General features: G+C 42.4%; 1 protein-coding gene across 3 annotated transcripts in view; it reads left to right on the top strand.

Moving 5' to 3' along the window:
• The window catches only part of Helz (helicase with zinc finger), a 157,781-nt gene that overhangs the window by 39,826 nt on the left and 100,529 nt on the right, over nucleotides 1-17,426 (top strand). For all 3 annotated transcript variants that reach the window (XM_028865232.2, XM_037200965.1, XM_028865233.2), the window contains 4 exons: nucleotides 8,093-8,217; nucleotides 10,563-10,619; nucleotides 14,815-14,866; nucleotides 16,286-16,361. In XM_028865232.2, the coding sequence (XP_028721065.1) occupies nucleotides 8,093-8,217; nucleotides 10,563-10,619; nucleotides 14,815-14,866; nucleotides 16,286-16,361 (310 nt within the window). The remainder of the gene's footprint in view (nucleotides 1-8,092; nucleotides 8,218-10,562; nucleotides 10,620-14,814; nucleotides 14,867-16,285; nucleotides 16,362-17,426) is intronic.

Below are 17,426 nucleotides of genomic sequence, written 5' to 3'. Positions count from 1 at the left end.
GAGAAGTAGCTGAGAGCTACATCCTGAGAGGTTCTATGTTTTTTGAGACAGTTTCTCTGTGCAACAGCCCTGGCTGTCCTGGAACTCACTCTGTAGACCAGGCTGGCCTCAAACTCAGAGAGATCCTCCTGCCTCCGCCTCCGCCTCCTGAGTGCTGGGGTTAAAGCACCTGACGAAGAGTGAGTATTCCTAGCCACTGAACCGTCTCCTGAACTGCAGCCTGGTGTTTAGCTAGTCTGGCCAGCTGCCGAGCTCCTCCTTCCTGGGATTTGCTTTTCTTCATTCTCAACAGCACGGTTACTGGCGTGTGTGGCCATACCTGGCTTTTATGTGAGGGCTAGGGATTCGAACTCAGATCCTTTTGCTTTACAGCAAGTGCTTCTGAGCTGCTTCTCCAGCCATCTTTTAAAAAGACATTTCCTAGACACAAAGCTTTTTTCTCCAATAGGAATTTAGAATTTAAATCTTTCTATTTTGAAACAAGTATAGATTGAGAAGAAGTTGCTAAGAGAGGTCCCATGTATGCTTCACATACTTTTCCTTGATGGTTTTGACTTCTCTCACTATGGTAAAATATCAAAACCAATAAATTAGTTTCAATACGAGTGTGTATATGATATGCCATTTATCATGCGTTGATTCATGTAGCCACCAATACCACCTCAGCACAGAGCTTGTTACCATGAAGATCTCACTTGTCCTGTTCCCACAATCATGCTCCCTACCCCCATACTCACTCTCCCCACCATTTCTGACCCCTGCCAGCCACAAGTCCCTTCTCATCTCACTCATGTGTCATCTTGCAAATGTTGTATAAACACAGTTGTGGGATTGTTTGACCTGAAATGGTTGTTTCCACTCATGAAGTCTATCCGAGCTGGAACTATCAATAGTTCAGTTTTGTTCTCTAATAGGAACTGAAAGCTATGGAATTAGATTTTGTCTTTTAGTCTGATTTCTCTCAAATATCTGTTAACATTTGTACATAAAAGTCTTTTTTTAAAAAGAAGTATTTAAAAATTTCTGGTACATTTATTTGTGTTGTGTATGTATGTCCACACAGCACAGTGTGCATGTGGAAGTCAGAAGACAACGTGGGGGATGTGGTTTTCTCCTGCCACATGTGTCCTGGGGATCAGACTCAGGCTGTCAGGCATGGTGGCATTTCTTTACCCACTGAACCATCTTGCCAGCCCTAAGTATAAGTCTTATATTTAAATTATAGAATGCTAAGATAAGTGAAAGTTTAAAATTTAAAATTGAGGGCTGTTATATTGTTGCTTAGTGTGATAGGTGTGTAAAAAATAAGTGTTGAACTAATGTGAACTCAGTTATAAGACTCTCCTGTTTGTACTGATTCTACTCAGGGCATTTACTAATTAAGCTACTGTAGTTATACATGAATTTTCAGTTTTATTTTTGGAGACAAGGTCCTGCCAATTGCCCAGGTTGGCATTGAAGTTGCTGTTTTGCCAAGGATGGCCTTGAACTTAGGATTCTCTTGTTTTAGTTTCCAATGTAGATGTGATTACAGCTCTGAGCCACCATGCTCAGTTATGAGCGATATTTTAAAAGAAATCTCATGTTAGTGTTGACTGGATACTTGTTAGTGCTAATTTAATATTCTTTCTCTCTCTCTCTGTCTGTCTCTCTCTCTGTCTGTCTCTCTCTCTCTGTCTGTCTCTCTCTCTCTCTCTCTCTCTCTCTCTCTCTCTCTCTCTCTCTCTCTGTGTGTGTGTGTATGTTACTGAGGGTTAAGCCTTGGGTCTGGTGCATGCTGGGTTAGTTCTTTACCACTGGGCTACATACTCAGACCTGAAATTGTGCATAGGAGGAGATTTAAGACAGAGAATGCGTTGCCTTGGGAAATCTCACTAAATCTTGTGGACGGTGCAAGGGAAAAAGCCTGTTAGCACTTGAAACAGCTTTGTCCTACAGGGCAGACACAGAAGAGAGGCAGAGTGTCTGCAGGCTTTCCCAATGAGCCTGTTACTAAGAACAATAAAAAGTGAGTAAATTAACCACAGAAACAGACGTGTGCCTGAGCACTTGAAAAGGCTTCTTTTACTAGATTCAGAATTTCCCTTGGGGGCTTGCAACAGAAATCTCAAGATGCTGACTTCTGAAACTGAGAGAGGAGGGAGTTTCAGGATAGAAAAACAGTTTAAACTTACCATTTCTGCAGAGACAGTGGCTTGATTTGGTTACTGGACACTAACAGTCACAGCTTTGCTGTGGCCATATGGCTATGCCTCTTTGGGAGCTTGGGAGCTTTAATGACGAGGAAATTGAAGACATTCTGTGCAGTTGATGCTTTTCCTGCCTCATGCACACACAGGCAGTTTTTGCGCATATTGTTTTAACAATGGCTGAAGTAAAACATTTATTCAAGCGTGTGCATGGAATCAGAGCCTTTAGTGTTTGGAGAGTAAGTATTTGCATTTGTATTTATGTTTGATTGTGGTTTCCGCTATTTTACTGTGTAGAATTATTTCCTATTTGTATATAATGGAGAAGTTGGGGTGTACTGAAAATAATTAGTACCAATGTTAAATTTTACCTTACTTTATTTATTCGGAGACAGGGTTTTAATATGTAGCTCTGACTGGCCTAGAACTCACTGTGTCAACCAGGCCAACCTTAAACTTACAGAGATCCACTTGGTTTTCATGTATGGAGGTAGAAGTCAGAGGACAACATGGAGGAATTGGTTCTACCCTTTTACAATATGGTTCCAGCATAAAACAGTTTGTCAGGCTTGGTGACAAGTATGTTTACCTGCTGAGCCAACTTGCCAGTCCTGGGAAGAGAGCTAAAAATATCTTTACATTGGTTTATTATTTTTGAGACATAGTCCTGTCTTGTCGCATGACTGGTACTTATTGAACCAAGACTGGCCTCAAGATTATGACAATTCTCCTGCCTCAGTTTCCTGAGTGCTCGAATTACAGATGTGAGCCACTATGTTGGGCTTAGAATTAAAAAGATTGTTATTTATATGTTTGCAAGATATATGTGTGTAGGTGTGTACTAGAGTGTGTGTGTGTGTCTCGTTGGACAGCTTTGTGGAGTTGTTTATCCCTCCACCTTTCTCAGAGTTCCCAGAGTCAAACGCCAGTGGGTAGGCTTGTGCAGCAAGAGCCATCATGCCTTCCTGAGAATTTATTTCAATTTTTGATTGAGTCCTTGAAGTATTGATTCTAAAAGTGATTGTATCTAGGTAGCAGATTATTTTATTAATTTAGCTTTTTTGGTATTTTCATTTTCTTTTAAAGAATTTTTAGGGCAGTGCTTTTATTAGGACAAGCTCCTTAATAAAAAACTATGGAAGTTAAGGTTAAGTTATTAAGAAATAACTTAATATTTTCCTGTTGCAAAAAAGCTCAACTTTTATTGTACTTCATGCTTAAGATGATTCTTCTCATTGCAGGCAATTCTTGAGAGGAAATCGAATGTCCTTGTGAATAGCCGAAGGCTCTCAGCTCTGACCTGACTGTTCTTGTTGACAAGGAAATGGCTATTCCTTTAGTATTACTCAGTTTCCAGTCCAGTGCATCAAGTTTATCCCCAAGTGTTTGGAAACAAAGCCAGAGTTAGGACAGAAGGGAGTAGGTGCTTGGGCTGGCTGAGGTGGGGTGGGCAGGCTCCTCAGTCTACTCCTGTGCTCAGCAGGGGCATGCTGCAGAGAAGCACCTGAGCACCCAGACCTGCAGAGTTGGTGGGAAGAGAATTTATCTGCATAGAATTTTAACTCGAAAAAGACTTTTCTTTAAATTGCTAAAGATTATGTTTTTAATGTCATTTTCAAGTTCAGTTATCACAGCTGAGGCAAGTTGAGTAACATGCTGCCACACTCAGATTTCTTTCAGTTTTTTTCAGGAAAGCGAAGACAGTAAGAGTCCTGATTGGCAGCATTGCTATTTAACTTCGTTATATGACACAAAGTCAGGAATGCTCTTTATCATTCACTTCTTCTTTTTGCTCTGGTTCTTCATACAGACCCTGTGAGACTTGAGCTAAATTGCATTTAAGATAAACAGTTGGGAAAAAAGCTATTACAGCTGCTTGTCTGAAAAGATGGAAGAAGGGAAACATGATTTTGATAAATTCTGAGTTATTTAAACACTCGTGCAATGGCAGAATCTTAGGAAGTGAAATTCAGCAAATTTGTACAAGCTCAGAGAGCATGCTAGGTGCCCAGTTGGCAGCACTTCAGCCTCATAAAATGTTTTGTGATTTACTGTTTTTTAGAAATTTGTTTATTTGGCTGGGTGATGGTGGTGCACCCCTTTAATCCCAGCACTTGAGAGGCAGAGGCAGGCAGATCTCTGTGAGTTCAAGGGCAGCCTGGGCTACAAAGCGAGTTGCAGGACAGCCAGAGCTGTTACATAGAGAAACCTTGTCTTGAAAAACAAACAGGAGCATTATTTCTTTTTACATTTGTATACTTGGTGCGTGTGTGGATGAGCACTTGTGGAGGTCAGAGGACAACCTATAGGATTCATTCTGTCCTTCCCTATGTGGGTTCTGGGGATTGAAACTCTTCTAGTTGTCTCTTGGGAGCAAACTCCTTTCCCCACTCAGCCACCTTGATGACCTGTGTGTGCTTTACTAGCTTTTATAAAGGTTCGAGTCAGCTGAAGTTGAGATGTTATTAAGTTTCCTCACTCCCTAGAACAGGGACCTCCTCTCCCTCAGACATTTTCCAGCTTTTAAAGTGTTTTATTATGTTTGAATTTTGACTTATAGCCTCAGACTTATGTAGCAGAGGGTGACCTTGAACTTCTGATCCTCTGGCTTTCACCCCTTAATGCTAGGATTGCAGGTGTGTGTGTGGAGTAGGGACTGAAGCCAGGGCCTTGTGTATGCTCAGCAAGCACTGTACCAACTGAGCTACATCCTCAGATCAGTTTCTCAGTGCTTAACTTGTTTCTGTTTTTAAATTAAATTAAAAAATTTAAAATATACATTTAAAAATTGTGCGTGTGTGCACTCGTGCGTTGTGCGTGCATGCTTGCTTGTTTGCTTGCACTTTTACTTGAGTGCACACTCACCTTTGGCATATTAAGTTACCTATGGCCTACGTATGGGGTCAGAGGACAATTTGATGGAGTTGGTTCTCTCCTTCCATCATGTGAGTCTTGGATCAAGCTCATGTCATCAGGCCTGGTGGTAAGTAGGCCTTTAACTAGTATTTTGCTTCTTTTTTCCTTACTACATAGCTCTGGCAGGCTGGAGCTTGCTATGTAGACCAGGCTGTCCTTGAACTCACAGAGCTCTACCTGTTTATGCCTCTAGAATGTTGGAATTAAAAGATTGCACCACCACACTCAGCTGTAGTGTTACTTTTAAAAATTAAAAAAGAAGTCTTTCTGGACCAAAGGAATATCTAAATAAATTGATGTATTTATTTGATGGAATATTACATCTTCAATAATATGATAAGTAAATATATTACTGTGGACAGTGTTGAATTTGCTGAGAGGGAAAAGTACATTAACTGTCATGTTTATATGGGCTGTACCATGTAAAATATGTAAATTTTAATAGTTGGATAAAAGCATAAGCAGTAAAGTGAACACTTTAATTGATGAGATTATGGTAAGCCTTAATGTAGGATTTTATTAGTGTTCCAAAGTTAATTGTGTGACGGCAATATAACATCAGAACAGTGAGCTATAGTCAGCACAAAACAACCAAAATAAACCAACCTGAACAGCCCACCTTCTACACAGCACAGCACACCTACTCATAAAGGGATTCTGGCTTGGAGATGGTTTACAACCAAGTTCAATTCCCAAAGTATTCTCTTGTGGCAAATTACTGTCTTGCAAAGGAATATAGATTCTTGTGGCACTTGTGATTGTGTTAATTTACATAGTCTTGCAAATAGTTTAGGTAGTATATTCTGTGGCCATTGGATAATTGGATCTTAGTTAATCTTCCTAGTTTTGATGAAGGCTCATTTTTTTCCTTAGTGTTTGGACAGGACCTCACTGTATAGGCCAGGGTGGCCTCAAAAGTCCACCTTTTTCTGCTTCTGCTGGGGTTAAAGGTGTGTGCTATTACACCTGCCTGATAAAGACTAATTTTTAATGCTTTTTAAAAAAAGATTTATACTTTACTTTTTGTGTGGATGAGGGTTTTGCCTGTATGTATTACTGTGCATCATATACATACCTAGTGCTTGAGGAGGTCAGGAGAGGGTGTTTGATTCCTTTGGAGCTGTAGTTACAGATGGTTATAGCCATCTTGTGGATGCTGGGAACTGAACCCAGGTTTTCTGCATTGCTGAGCCATCTCTCCAGCCCCTAAAGGCTATTTCTTTCTTTTTTTCTTTTTCTTGGGAGGTTGGAGGTTGAGACAGAGTTTCTCTGTGTAACATCCCTGGCTGCCCTGGAGCTCGCTCTGTAGAAAAGGCTGGCCTTGAACTCACAAAGATCCACTGCCTCTGCCTCCCAAGTGCTGGGATTCATGGGTATGTGCCATCACCACCTGGCTTTAAAGGCTAATTTTTTTTTTTTAATTTTATTTTATTTTACAATACCATTCAGTTCTACATATCAGCCACGGGTTCCCCTATTCTCCCCCCTCCTATCCCCTTCCCTTATCCCCAGCCCACCCCCCATTCCCACCTCCTTCAGGGCAAATCCTCCCCCGAGGACTGCGATCAACCTGGTAGACTCAGTCCAGGCAGGTCCAGTCCCTTCCTCCCAGCCTGAGCCAAGTGTCCCTGCATAAGCTCCCGGTTTCAAACAGCCAGCTCATGCAATGAGCACAGGACTTGGTCACACTGCCTAGTTGCCTCCCAAACTGATCAAGCCAATCAACTGTCTCACCTATTCAGAGGGTCTGATCCAGCTGGGAGCCCCTCAGTAAAGGCTAATTTTTAATTGCATGGAAATACCCAATATTGAGATTTCTCCTTCCTTCCTTCCTTCCTTCCTTCCTTCCTTCCTTCCTTCCTTCCTTCCTTCCTTCCTTCCTTCCTTCCTTCCTTCCTTCCTTCCTTCCTTCTCCCCTTCTGCCTCTCCCACCCTCTTTCCCTTTCACCTCAGACTTACTATGTAGGTGAAGATAACCTTGAACTCCTGATTTTCCTGCTTCTCATCTCTTTAGTGTCAAGGTTAGAGGGAGATGCTCTCTGTTATGTGCAGTGCTGAACATTGAACTTCATGTATCTTAGCCAAGCACTCTATCATTTAGCTATACCCCAGCCTGGGATTTGCAGTTTGTCTTCAACAGTTTAACGGCACAGGGTCTGTTCAATAAATCTGCAGTTTTAAAAGCCCTCATTTAACTTGATATAACATACTAAATAATTTTTTTGAAAAATAATTTAGAAAGGATTATTGTGCGTAGAGAGTATATGCATGCTTCTGTGGTGCAGCACACATGAGATCATAGGGAAACTTCTTGGAGTTGGCTCTCTCCTTCTACTAAGGGGTCCAAGGACTGATCCCAGGTCATTGAAATTACATAGCAAGCATTTATCCAACATGGTCTATATTTCCTTTGCTGGAACCAGTTGACTTCAGGTATCCTCCTGCCTCAGCCTCTTGCTTAACTGGGCCTGTACGGGTGCACTGCTGTTCCCTACATCAACTGCTTGCTTTCTTTCTGATTAATTGACAGTTAATTACTTTACCTATGTGTGAGTGGTATTTTGAGGCATGTAGGTAGTATGTAGTGATCTGGGTAATTGATATATCACTTGAAACATTTGTTTTTTCTTGGTTTGGGTATATTCAAGATCTTCTCTACTCACTGTTTTGAAGTCCATAATTCAGGGCCAGTGTTGTTTTGATGGCCACAGAACCTGACAAGTTCTTGCTCAGCTGCACACTGGAGAGCCTTAGAGGATGTCTCCCTAGGTTTTGATGCTGAAAGTTGTAGTAGGGTTCATCTGATCTTTGCCATGTTCCTTCTTGTCCTTGCAAGCATGTCTTAGAAAGAGCCTACTGATTTTTTTCTTCTGTTTGGAGTTATTCTGTTAGCATGTACAAAGACATACTTAGGATGTCTTCCTTTTAGAAGCGAAAAAAGTGGGTCTGAGTGCCCTGTGGCTAATGCTGTGTTTCTTCCTTGGCAGTACTGGGGGAAGAACTGGCCAAGGGAGAGGGTGCCTTCCGGGCGGTGCTGTGCTGCATGCAGCTCAAAGGGAAGCTCCAGCTTGTGTCCTCCATCCTTGCCAAGTCACTATCAGGAGAGTCTCTGGTATGTTGATGAGCACGGCTTTGAATGGTTGCTACCGTTGGGGCATGTTTGACTCCTCAGGATAATATGAGGAAAATAGTGGATGTTTGGTGTAAGTGTAGTTTTGTCAGATGTCAAAATTTGTGACAATCCCAAGATGTTCATTGTTTTAAAATGAACTGACATTCAATCATTGGACCCTTGCCATTCATGATGGTGTATATAAAAATCACAGGTACTTTTTGCTGAGTTCTAAAGTATAATATAACCAGAAGACTTTGTTTTTAAAAATTAAAATCAGCCGGGCAGTGGTAGTACACACCTTTAATCCCAGCACTCAGGAGGCAGAGGCAGGCAGATCTCTTGAGTTCAAGGCCAGCCTGGTCTATAGAGCGAGTTCCAGGATAGCCAAATCTACACAGAGAGACCTTGTCTTGAACCCTGCTCCTCCTCCAAAAAAGAAAAAAACAAAAACAAAAACAAAAAAAACCACCAAAGCTGGGCGTGGTAGTGCATGCCTTTAATCCCAGCACTGAGAGGCAGAGAGAGGCAGTTGTCTGAGTTCCAGGCCAGCCATGGTTATGTGAGACCATTTCTCAAAAACCAAAACAACAACAACAACAACAAAAAATAGAATTAAGTTTTTTTAAAAGGTTAATGTACATACTAATGGGTTTCATCATACCAAATGGGTGTGTGTAAGTTAATATCCTTGTTTACTTGATGGGAACTATCTAGTTATATTTAGACTTGAATTTAATTTTTTTAATTATAACTTTTATTGATTCTTAGTGGATTTCGAAGATAAGTTTTTAAATATATATATTCCTAGTTTTCTTTGTTATAATTAAAGGGCTACTTTTTGTAACTTTATTTTTGGTTTTTCAAGACAGGGTTTCTCTGTAGCTTTGCGCCTTTCCTAGATCTTGCTCTGTAAACCAGGCTGGCCTGAACAAAGATCTGCCTGCCTCTGCCCCCCGAGTGCTGGGATTAAAGGCATGTGCCACCACCACCCGGCTCTTTTTGTAACTTTATAGAGTTGATAATTTATAGGAATTTGAAAGAAAACGTTTTTTTCAAGTTTCTTGGTATTTTTCAGGCATCACAATGAAAACAGAGAAAGAAGAAAGTATATAATTACCAGGCAGTGTAAATTCTCTGTCAGTTATGCTTCAAGTTGATAGGAATTTTGAAAATCAAGAGCACAGATGGTGAAAATACAGAAATTAGAAAAGTATTTGTCTGTTATGAGGTGTAATATTATTGTTCCCCCACAGGGTAATTTAGTCAACTTGTAAGGAATTACTGTGCAGCAAATTGCTTCCTTAGTTTGGCGATGTCTCTGATTTCACAAGGTTTACAGATGTGAGCACAGCAAAGTGATGCAGCTGTTTAGATCTGAACAGCTGTGAAGATGTAGTTACTTAGTCTTTCTCTTTTGAGACAGAGTCCAGAGCTGGAGACAAACTTCTGCCTTACTCTACTGAGTGCTGGGATTAGTGGCTAGCCACCCTTCCTAGGAAGAGAAGAATGTAGCCCAGACTGGCCACAGGCTAGGGGTCCTCCCTCATCTTTCAAGTTCAGCAGTTACAGCTGTGCCTAACCTTAAAAGGGTTTTTCCTATAATTATTTTATTGTTGTATCTTGTTCTGTAGACCAGGCTGGCCTTGAACTCACAGAGATCTGTCTGGCTCTGCCTCCTGAGTGCTGGGATTAAAGGTGTGCACCACCACCGCCTAGCCTGTTGGGAGTTTTTAATTTTTAAAACAATTTGTTTTTAATTTTCAAATTTTCTGAAATTTGAATTTCAAAATTTAATAAGTGAATGAGCCATCTTTAGGCACTAGACTACTTCTTGGTTTCTGTGATGGTGGATACCCCTGAGTTCAGCATTTCATATATAGACAAGCCTGTTAGCACCAAGGGAGAGGGAAAAATAGTTTTAGATTTGCTTTTCTCATGTTTTGTTCTATACTCATAGCTTGGCAAGCATTTTATAGAATTAAAAAAATTTATTTTTTGAGGCAGGGTCTCATGTAACTCTGGCTGACCTGAACTCACTCTGTAGACCAGGTTGGCCTCAAACTCACAGAGATCCGCCTGCCTCTCTCTCCTGAGTGCTGAGATTATTTTACACCTGTACATCAGGTGAGTGCTTGTAGCATGTGTACTTAGCTGGAGCAGCAACTGATTCTTTCTCCGTTAGGCTTCTTTTCCTTTCCCTGGCTGCCTGCAGCTTCTCAGTGACAGAGCAGCAGTGTGGAGGAAGGGAAGGGGAGCTGTGGTGACTGCAGAGAAGCTCACCCGAGTTGTGAGACGAAAGAACTACACACTGATGGTTTCCTGTCTTCATTTCCTCCTTGCAGAATGGGATGGTAACGAAAGATTTGACAAGACTCAAGACACTTCTCGCAGAGACCGAGGTGAGTCCATTGCCGGGCTCCCTTTGGGTGCACCAAAGCCAGTGAGGTCAGTGAGCATTCTGTTAGTCAGTCAACATGCAAGGTGACGGGGACCTTCTGTGCAGCTGGGTCAGGTCCCACTCTCAGAACACAGCTTCTTCTCAGGCCTCCTCTACATCCCAGGTCTTCTGTTCTGACTAATTCTTCTTTTTGTGTGTATATATGTGTGTAGTTTGTGTGTATGTGTATTCACCCATGTGTGGGCACACATGGATGTCTGGGTGTGTGTGCACATGTGTGTGTACATACAGGTGGAGGCCTGAGGTTGATGTAAGAAGTCTTCCTCGATTATTTTCTATTTGTTGAGGCAGGGTCTCTCACTGAACCTGGAGCATACCAATTCTGGCTAGTTGAGCTAGCCAGCTGTCCTTGGATCCCTTGTCTCTGCCTCTTGAGTGCAGGGATTGTGGGGGAGTCACCATGTCTCTGGCTTTTACACGGGTCTGGGGATCTGAACTCTGCTCTTCACATTTGTATGGCAAGCTCTTCATGCACTGAGTCGTTTCTCTGGCACCCATCCCTGTTTCTGGTTAGTTATCTCTGGCCCCCAAATGGAAGGTACTTGGGTAATTTTAATTTTTTTCCTAAAGATTTTATGTGCATTGGTGTTTTGCCTGCATGTATGTCTGTGTGAAAGTGTTGGATCTTGGAGTTACAGACAGTGAGCTGCCATGTAGGTGCTGGGATTTGAACCTAGATTCAGAGAAATAATAAAAAATTAAAATTTCCCAGGGGCTGGAGAGGTGGCTCAGTGATTAAAAGCACTGACTGCTCTTCCAGAGGATTCTGGTTCAATTCCCAGCATCTCACAACTGCCTGTAACTCCAATATCTGACACCCTCACACAGACATACATTCAGGCAAAACACCAGTGCACATAAAAATAAATTGTTTATAAAAAACCACAACATTAGAAAACTCAAACAAGATAATCCTAATCTTCTGTATTTTTTTTTAAGATTTATTTATTATGTATACAATGTTCTACCTGCATGTATGCAGGCAGGCCTGAAGAGGGCACCAGATCTAACTACAGCTGGATGTGAGCCACCATGTAGTTGCTGGGAATTGAATTCAGGACCTCTGGAAGAGCAGCCACTGCTCTTAACCGCTAAGCCATCTCTGCAGCCCTCATCTGTATCTTTTTAAGGAAATCTGTGACTTAGAAGATTTTTTTTATATTAGGGAATGGTTTGGAAATGCCAAGTGTCCAGGTAATAGCTACGGAAGTGAGTGCTCTAGGGAAGCTCTTGCAGGGCTCATGGAAGGCAGGAGCAGCAGTGGCATGTAAAGATACACAGCTCATCTAGGCATAGAAAAATATTTTATTTGGATGTCCTATTTTATGTATTTATTTATTTTGCCCCCCCTCCCCTTTTCAAGACAAGGTCTCTCTGTTTAGTCCTTGCTGTCTTGGAACTCACTCTGTAGCCCAGGCTGGCTCCAAACTCACAGAGATCCACCTGCCTCTGCCTCCAGAGTGCTGAGAAAGGCATGTGCCATCATAGCCTGGCGGCCCATTTATTTTTGATGTTAAAATATAATTAGATCATTTTCTCCCTCCCTTTACTCCAACTCTTTCCAAGTACCTGCCCTTGCTCTCTCAAATTTATGGCCCGTATTTCTATTCTGTTTCTGTTACTTATGTGTATCTAATTTCAGGTATTATTAACCATTTGGGGGCTCTTCCCCAAGAAAGGCTGTTTCTCTTGCTCTCGGCAGTTCTTAGTTGTCTCTGGTTCTTTGTCGAGGGTTGAGCTCCATGGTAACACATCTGTGGTGTCAATTTTTTGTTTGTTTGTTTGTTTGTTTTCAGAGACAGGGTTTCTCTGTGTAGCTTTAGCTGTCCTGGAACTTGCTTTGTAGACCAGGCTAGCTCCAAACTCACAGACATCTACCTGCCTCTGCCTCTGGAGTGCTGGGACTAAAGGCGTGTGCCAGCAATGCCCACTGTTGGTCTCATTCTTGTTCAGATCTTATTTATTCATTCACGTTGTGTAGACCTTGCTCCTGGAACTTAAAGTGATCTTTTGTGAAACACAGAATGCTCGTAGTGTAAGTAATTCCTCCTGGTTTATTTGTCTTTATGTATTCATATTCAATCCATTTTACCAAAAACTGGGTTATCTTTTAAAAAAGCACTCATTAGTAGCTTGATAATGACAGACACTAACTGTGGTGATTTTGATCTTCAAAGTTCAATTTGTTGGTCACATGGCAATATGGCAAGAGCGTTACTTCAGATATCCAGTCTGCATTGCCACCATCCATTCTGTGTTACAAGACATTTCAAATTTCATCTTAACATAAGGTTTCTTTCGCCTGAGTGTTGAAGGCTGAGGTGTGTCCAGCAGGAAAAGATCCAGAGGCTGTTTGATTTAGGTGCTATTGGCAAATATAGTCAGTTGGCTCAAGGAGAAAAAAGACAAGTGATAGGGCAGTGGCAGCTGGGAGGAGAGTGTAGGACAGACAGGGTAGATGTTTTAGACCTGCTCAGGATGACTTCATTTTTTTTGCTTCTCTTTCTTTCTTTCTTTCTTTCTTTCTTTCTTTCTTTCTTTCTTTCTTTCTTTCTTTCTTTCTTTCTTTCTTTCTTTCTCTCTCTCTCTCTCTCTCTCTCTTTCTCTCTCTCCCTTCCTCCCTCCCTCCCTCCCTCCCTCCCTTCCCTTCCCTTCCCTTCCCTCCCCTTCCCTTCCCTCCCCTCCCCTCCCCTTCCCTTCCCTCCCCTCCCTTTCCCTTCCCTTCCCTCCCCTCCCCTCCCCTCCCTTCCCTTCCCTTTTTTCTTTCCTCTTTCCTTTCCTTTCCTCTTTCCTTTCCTTTCCCCTTTCCTTTCCTTTCCTTTCCTTTCCTTTCCTTTCCTTTCATTTCATTTCATTTCATTTAATTTATGTGCATCGATGTTTTGCCTGCATGGGGGTGTCGGGTACCCTGGAACTGGAGTTACAGATAGCTGTGAGCTGCCGTGTGGAAGCTGGGAATTGAACCTGGGGCCTTTGGAAGAGCATCTAGTGCTCCCGACTGCTGCGCCATCTCTCCAGCCCCCCAGGATGACTTTTAAGATTTCAGCCTGAGCCTAGCCAGATGGCTTGCTGCCATCTGAATTCAATCCCTGGAACCCACTTAGTGGAGAGAGAGAACCGACTCTTGCAAATTTTGCTCTGACCTCCACACTCTTGCTGCGCCATGTGTGTCCATACACTTAACATGAATACAAAACAAAGAAAATGTAATCAAAATAATCTCAAAACAAAAAGAGATTGCAGTGTGTGACTGTCTTCAGGGGAAGATTCCTTCTCCTTGAGATGAGTACTAGAGAGGCTTAGAATTGGAGTAGAGTTGGTGAATTTTGTTTTGCACACGCTGTGTTTAAGGTGCTCACCATGTGAGAGCTACTCTGGGGACTGATTGGAGAGCAGAAAGACAGCTTGTGCTGTTGGTGACCAGTCTTCACACTGTCAGTGACCCAGCTGAGACGGTGCTGCACTAAAGCGAAGTGTGTGTGAGATACTTGTCTTAGGGAGACAGTGAGAAGAGACCCTCGCCTTGCAGCCCGTTGTAGAAGAAAGGCCTGTCCCAGATGGAAGAGGACTTGGCAGGTAGGGTCAGGAAAGCTAGAACTGAGGAATCATAGCTGCCCTCTTTCTGGCCAGGTCGCTCTTCAGGTGTTAGCAGGAGAGAGAAGGCAGCACATGGGTGGCAGCTGCCTGCTCAGCGGGTCCAGAGTGTAGTCTTTTCTTCAGGTAGCAGGATGCCTTTCCACTGCAGGGAGGGCAGCTGGGAGGGACTTCATCTCCATGCTCTGGTAGTGCACTAGAAAGAGCAAAAATATTACTTCCAAATAGATTTCTATTATTTTCTAATACTTAAAAATTTGCTTTACTTTTATTTTATGTGCATGAGTGTTTTGCCTGCATGTGTATGTACATACCATGTGTCAGCAGTGACCATAGAGGCCAGAAGAGGACATGAGGTCTCCTGGAACTTGAGTCAATGAGGATTGTGAGCTGCCTTGTGGGTCCTGGGACAAGTCCTAGTCCTTTTACAGCAGCACGTTCCTTTTACAGCTGAGCCATCTCTGCAGTTCCCTCCTCATTTTAACCCTGCACCAGTCAGTACTTTTTATTTCTCTTACACCTTTTTCATTTGAAAATTGCAGACAGCAACAAGTAATGTCCTCTCTGGATGTCATGTGGAAGACTTAGATGAAGGTAAGTACTAAATTTGTCATGACTTCTGCTGACTCTATTATGGCCCTTGCCCTTTTATATATATATATATATATATTATTTACAATAAATTTTATTTTACAATACCATTCAGTTCTACATATCAGCCATGTGTTCCCCTATTCTCTCCCCTCCCACCCCCTCCCTTACCCCCAGCCTACCCTCCATTCCCGCCTCTTCCAGGACAAGTCCTCCCCCGAGAACTGCGATCAACCTGGTAGACTCAGTCCAGGGAGGTCCAGTCCCTTCCTCCCAGACTGAGCCAAGTGTCCGGCCCTTGCCTTTTAATTGAAGAATTTCTGGGAGGAAAGTGCCTGAGTATAGTCTCTATAGTTGGAGATGTAGGAAAGGATATAAACATTAGAAGTAGGTGTAGATGAAAACAAACCTCTCTCTGAAACCTTTCCCTGGGTGAACTGAGTAATGTTAACTCCATAGATAGCTGTGTAGCCGAGGCTGGCCTTGATCTTCTGGTGCTCCACTTGTGAGCACGTGGATTGCAGGTGCGCACAAGTAGGCCTGCTCTCCCAGCCTGCTCTGAAGTGTCTACTCCATGCTAACGTGGCTGACTTCTCAGGGCTTGTCTTCACCTGCATATTCAGGGTCCAAATGAATATTTATTGAGACTCAGTGGTTTCCCCAAGTCACCTAGCTAGTAATGGATGAAGCACAACTTTTAAGCTTAGCCTGGCAGAATATCTGTCTTGTCCCCTAGGGGAGGGACAGGAACGTGTAAGGATAGAAAATGGCGGCTTATTTGGAACTTCATCTAGAACAATCAATGTCATTTGTATTCAGAAATTTATGCACTTGGCTCCTGTATATGCTTAACTGTTGGCGCTTCCTTTCGGTTATACAACGTTCTGTAGTGATGTGCCCCAGATAGGTCTTCAGGGGCGTCTCTCTCAGTGTGCAGTGGTTGCTGGACAGTCAGTTTTCATTCCTGAAGGAGTTTCTCAGAGAAATGCATCCTGTGCTCAGGAAATGACAAGCATCTGAGTTCTCAGAGGAGAAATTGCCCTAGGAGGAAGCCCACCACCTGTCAGATCAGAGTCAGTGCCACCAACCTGATTTAGCCGCTCAGGCTCTGTCTCCCAAGTGCTGGGATTAAAGGCATGTGCCACCACCACCCAGCCTTAAAGTAGTTTTTTAAAAATTAATGATCAAAGCAATTTGGTTTTCTTATTTTGACCATCAGATCATCAGTTTTCTTTTATAAAAATGATGAGTTTTGGGTGACATCTAATTTTTACCAACCACAGCAGCATGCTGTTTTATAGAGTCGATTGACTAACTTAGTTGATTGGTAGGGGCACCTTTGCATGTCTGTTTTAAATCATGTAGGATGACAAATGTCTTAGACATTAAAATGTTGGAAATTATGTCCTCATTACTCCCTAGGGTCTTGTAACGGTTGGCATTTCCGCCCGCCACCCAGGGGAATCACAAGCAGCGAGGAATATACTTTGTGTAAAAGGTAATGTAAGAAATATATATATTTTTGGTTTTTCGAGACTGTGTTTCTTTGTATAGTTTTGGTGCCTGTCCTGGATCTTGCTCTGTAGACCAGGCTGGCCTCGAATTCACTGAGATCCGTCTGCCTCTGCCTCCCAAGTGCTGGGATTACAGGCATGCGCCACCACCACCCGGCATGTAATTCTTATATATGGAATTTATGAGTACTTTATATTTGAAGGACTTTCAGAATTAATGATGTGACTCTATTAATACTTAATTATTTCTGAAAATGTAGAAAGTAAACTAAAGTCCCATTTTAAAAGGCGAGCTCATCAGTTCCTTTTATAAGCATGAGTGGCTGGTGGGGCTTCGCATAGACCTTGCTGCCCTGAACTGCCTGGCAGAGTGATGGACACAGTCAAGATGACAGCTTGACTTGGGAGTGGAGACAAGGACTGAACTAGTAGACACTGCGAGTCCTTGTGGTGCCAAGTTATTGGAGCCAATATGATACTTTGAAAAAGAAACCTGAGGAGCATTAGAGTCTAGATGAGAAGAGACCCCTTTTCTTTTGAGGGAAATAATTTTTTAACATTTATTTTTATGGGTATGAGTGTTTTATCTGCACGTAGGTCTGTGTACCATGTATGTGTCTGTTTCCTACAGAGGCCTGAAGAGGGTGTCGGCTTCGCCCCTTGAACAGGAGTTACAGACAGTTGTGAGCTGCCGTGTGGGGGCTGGGAATTGACATTGGGTCCTCTGGAAATGCAGCCAGGGCTTTTACCTGATAGGTAGTGAAATAACTTAGGAAAACATAGACAACTTTTTGTAGCATGAAAACATACCGTGTATATATAAAAGGCAAATACACGATTTTGCACGTTTTCTGAAGCAAGTGAGGATTTAATCATCATCAGCATGCTATGGTCACATGCTTCACGTTCACTTTGGATGCTTTGGAGACACTGGGCAGATGAACCGTCAGGGTTCATCTAGAGTGTGTTTTCCAATTTAAAGTTGTCCACATATTGTATCTGTCTTGTTTGTTTTGTTAAATGTACTTTAATTTTTTCTCAGAGGATCT

This window comes from Peromyscus leucopus, chromosome 8b (assembly GCF_004664715.2).
Source record: "Peromyscus leucopus breed LL Stock chromosome 8b, UCI_PerLeu_2.1, whole genome shotgun sequence".
Classification (NCBI taxonomy): domain Eukaryota; kingdom Metazoa; phylum Chordata; class Mammalia; order Rodentia; family Cricetidae; genus Peromyscus; species Peromyscus leucopus.
This window is presented reverse-complemented; position numbering and strand designations above follow the sequence as displayed.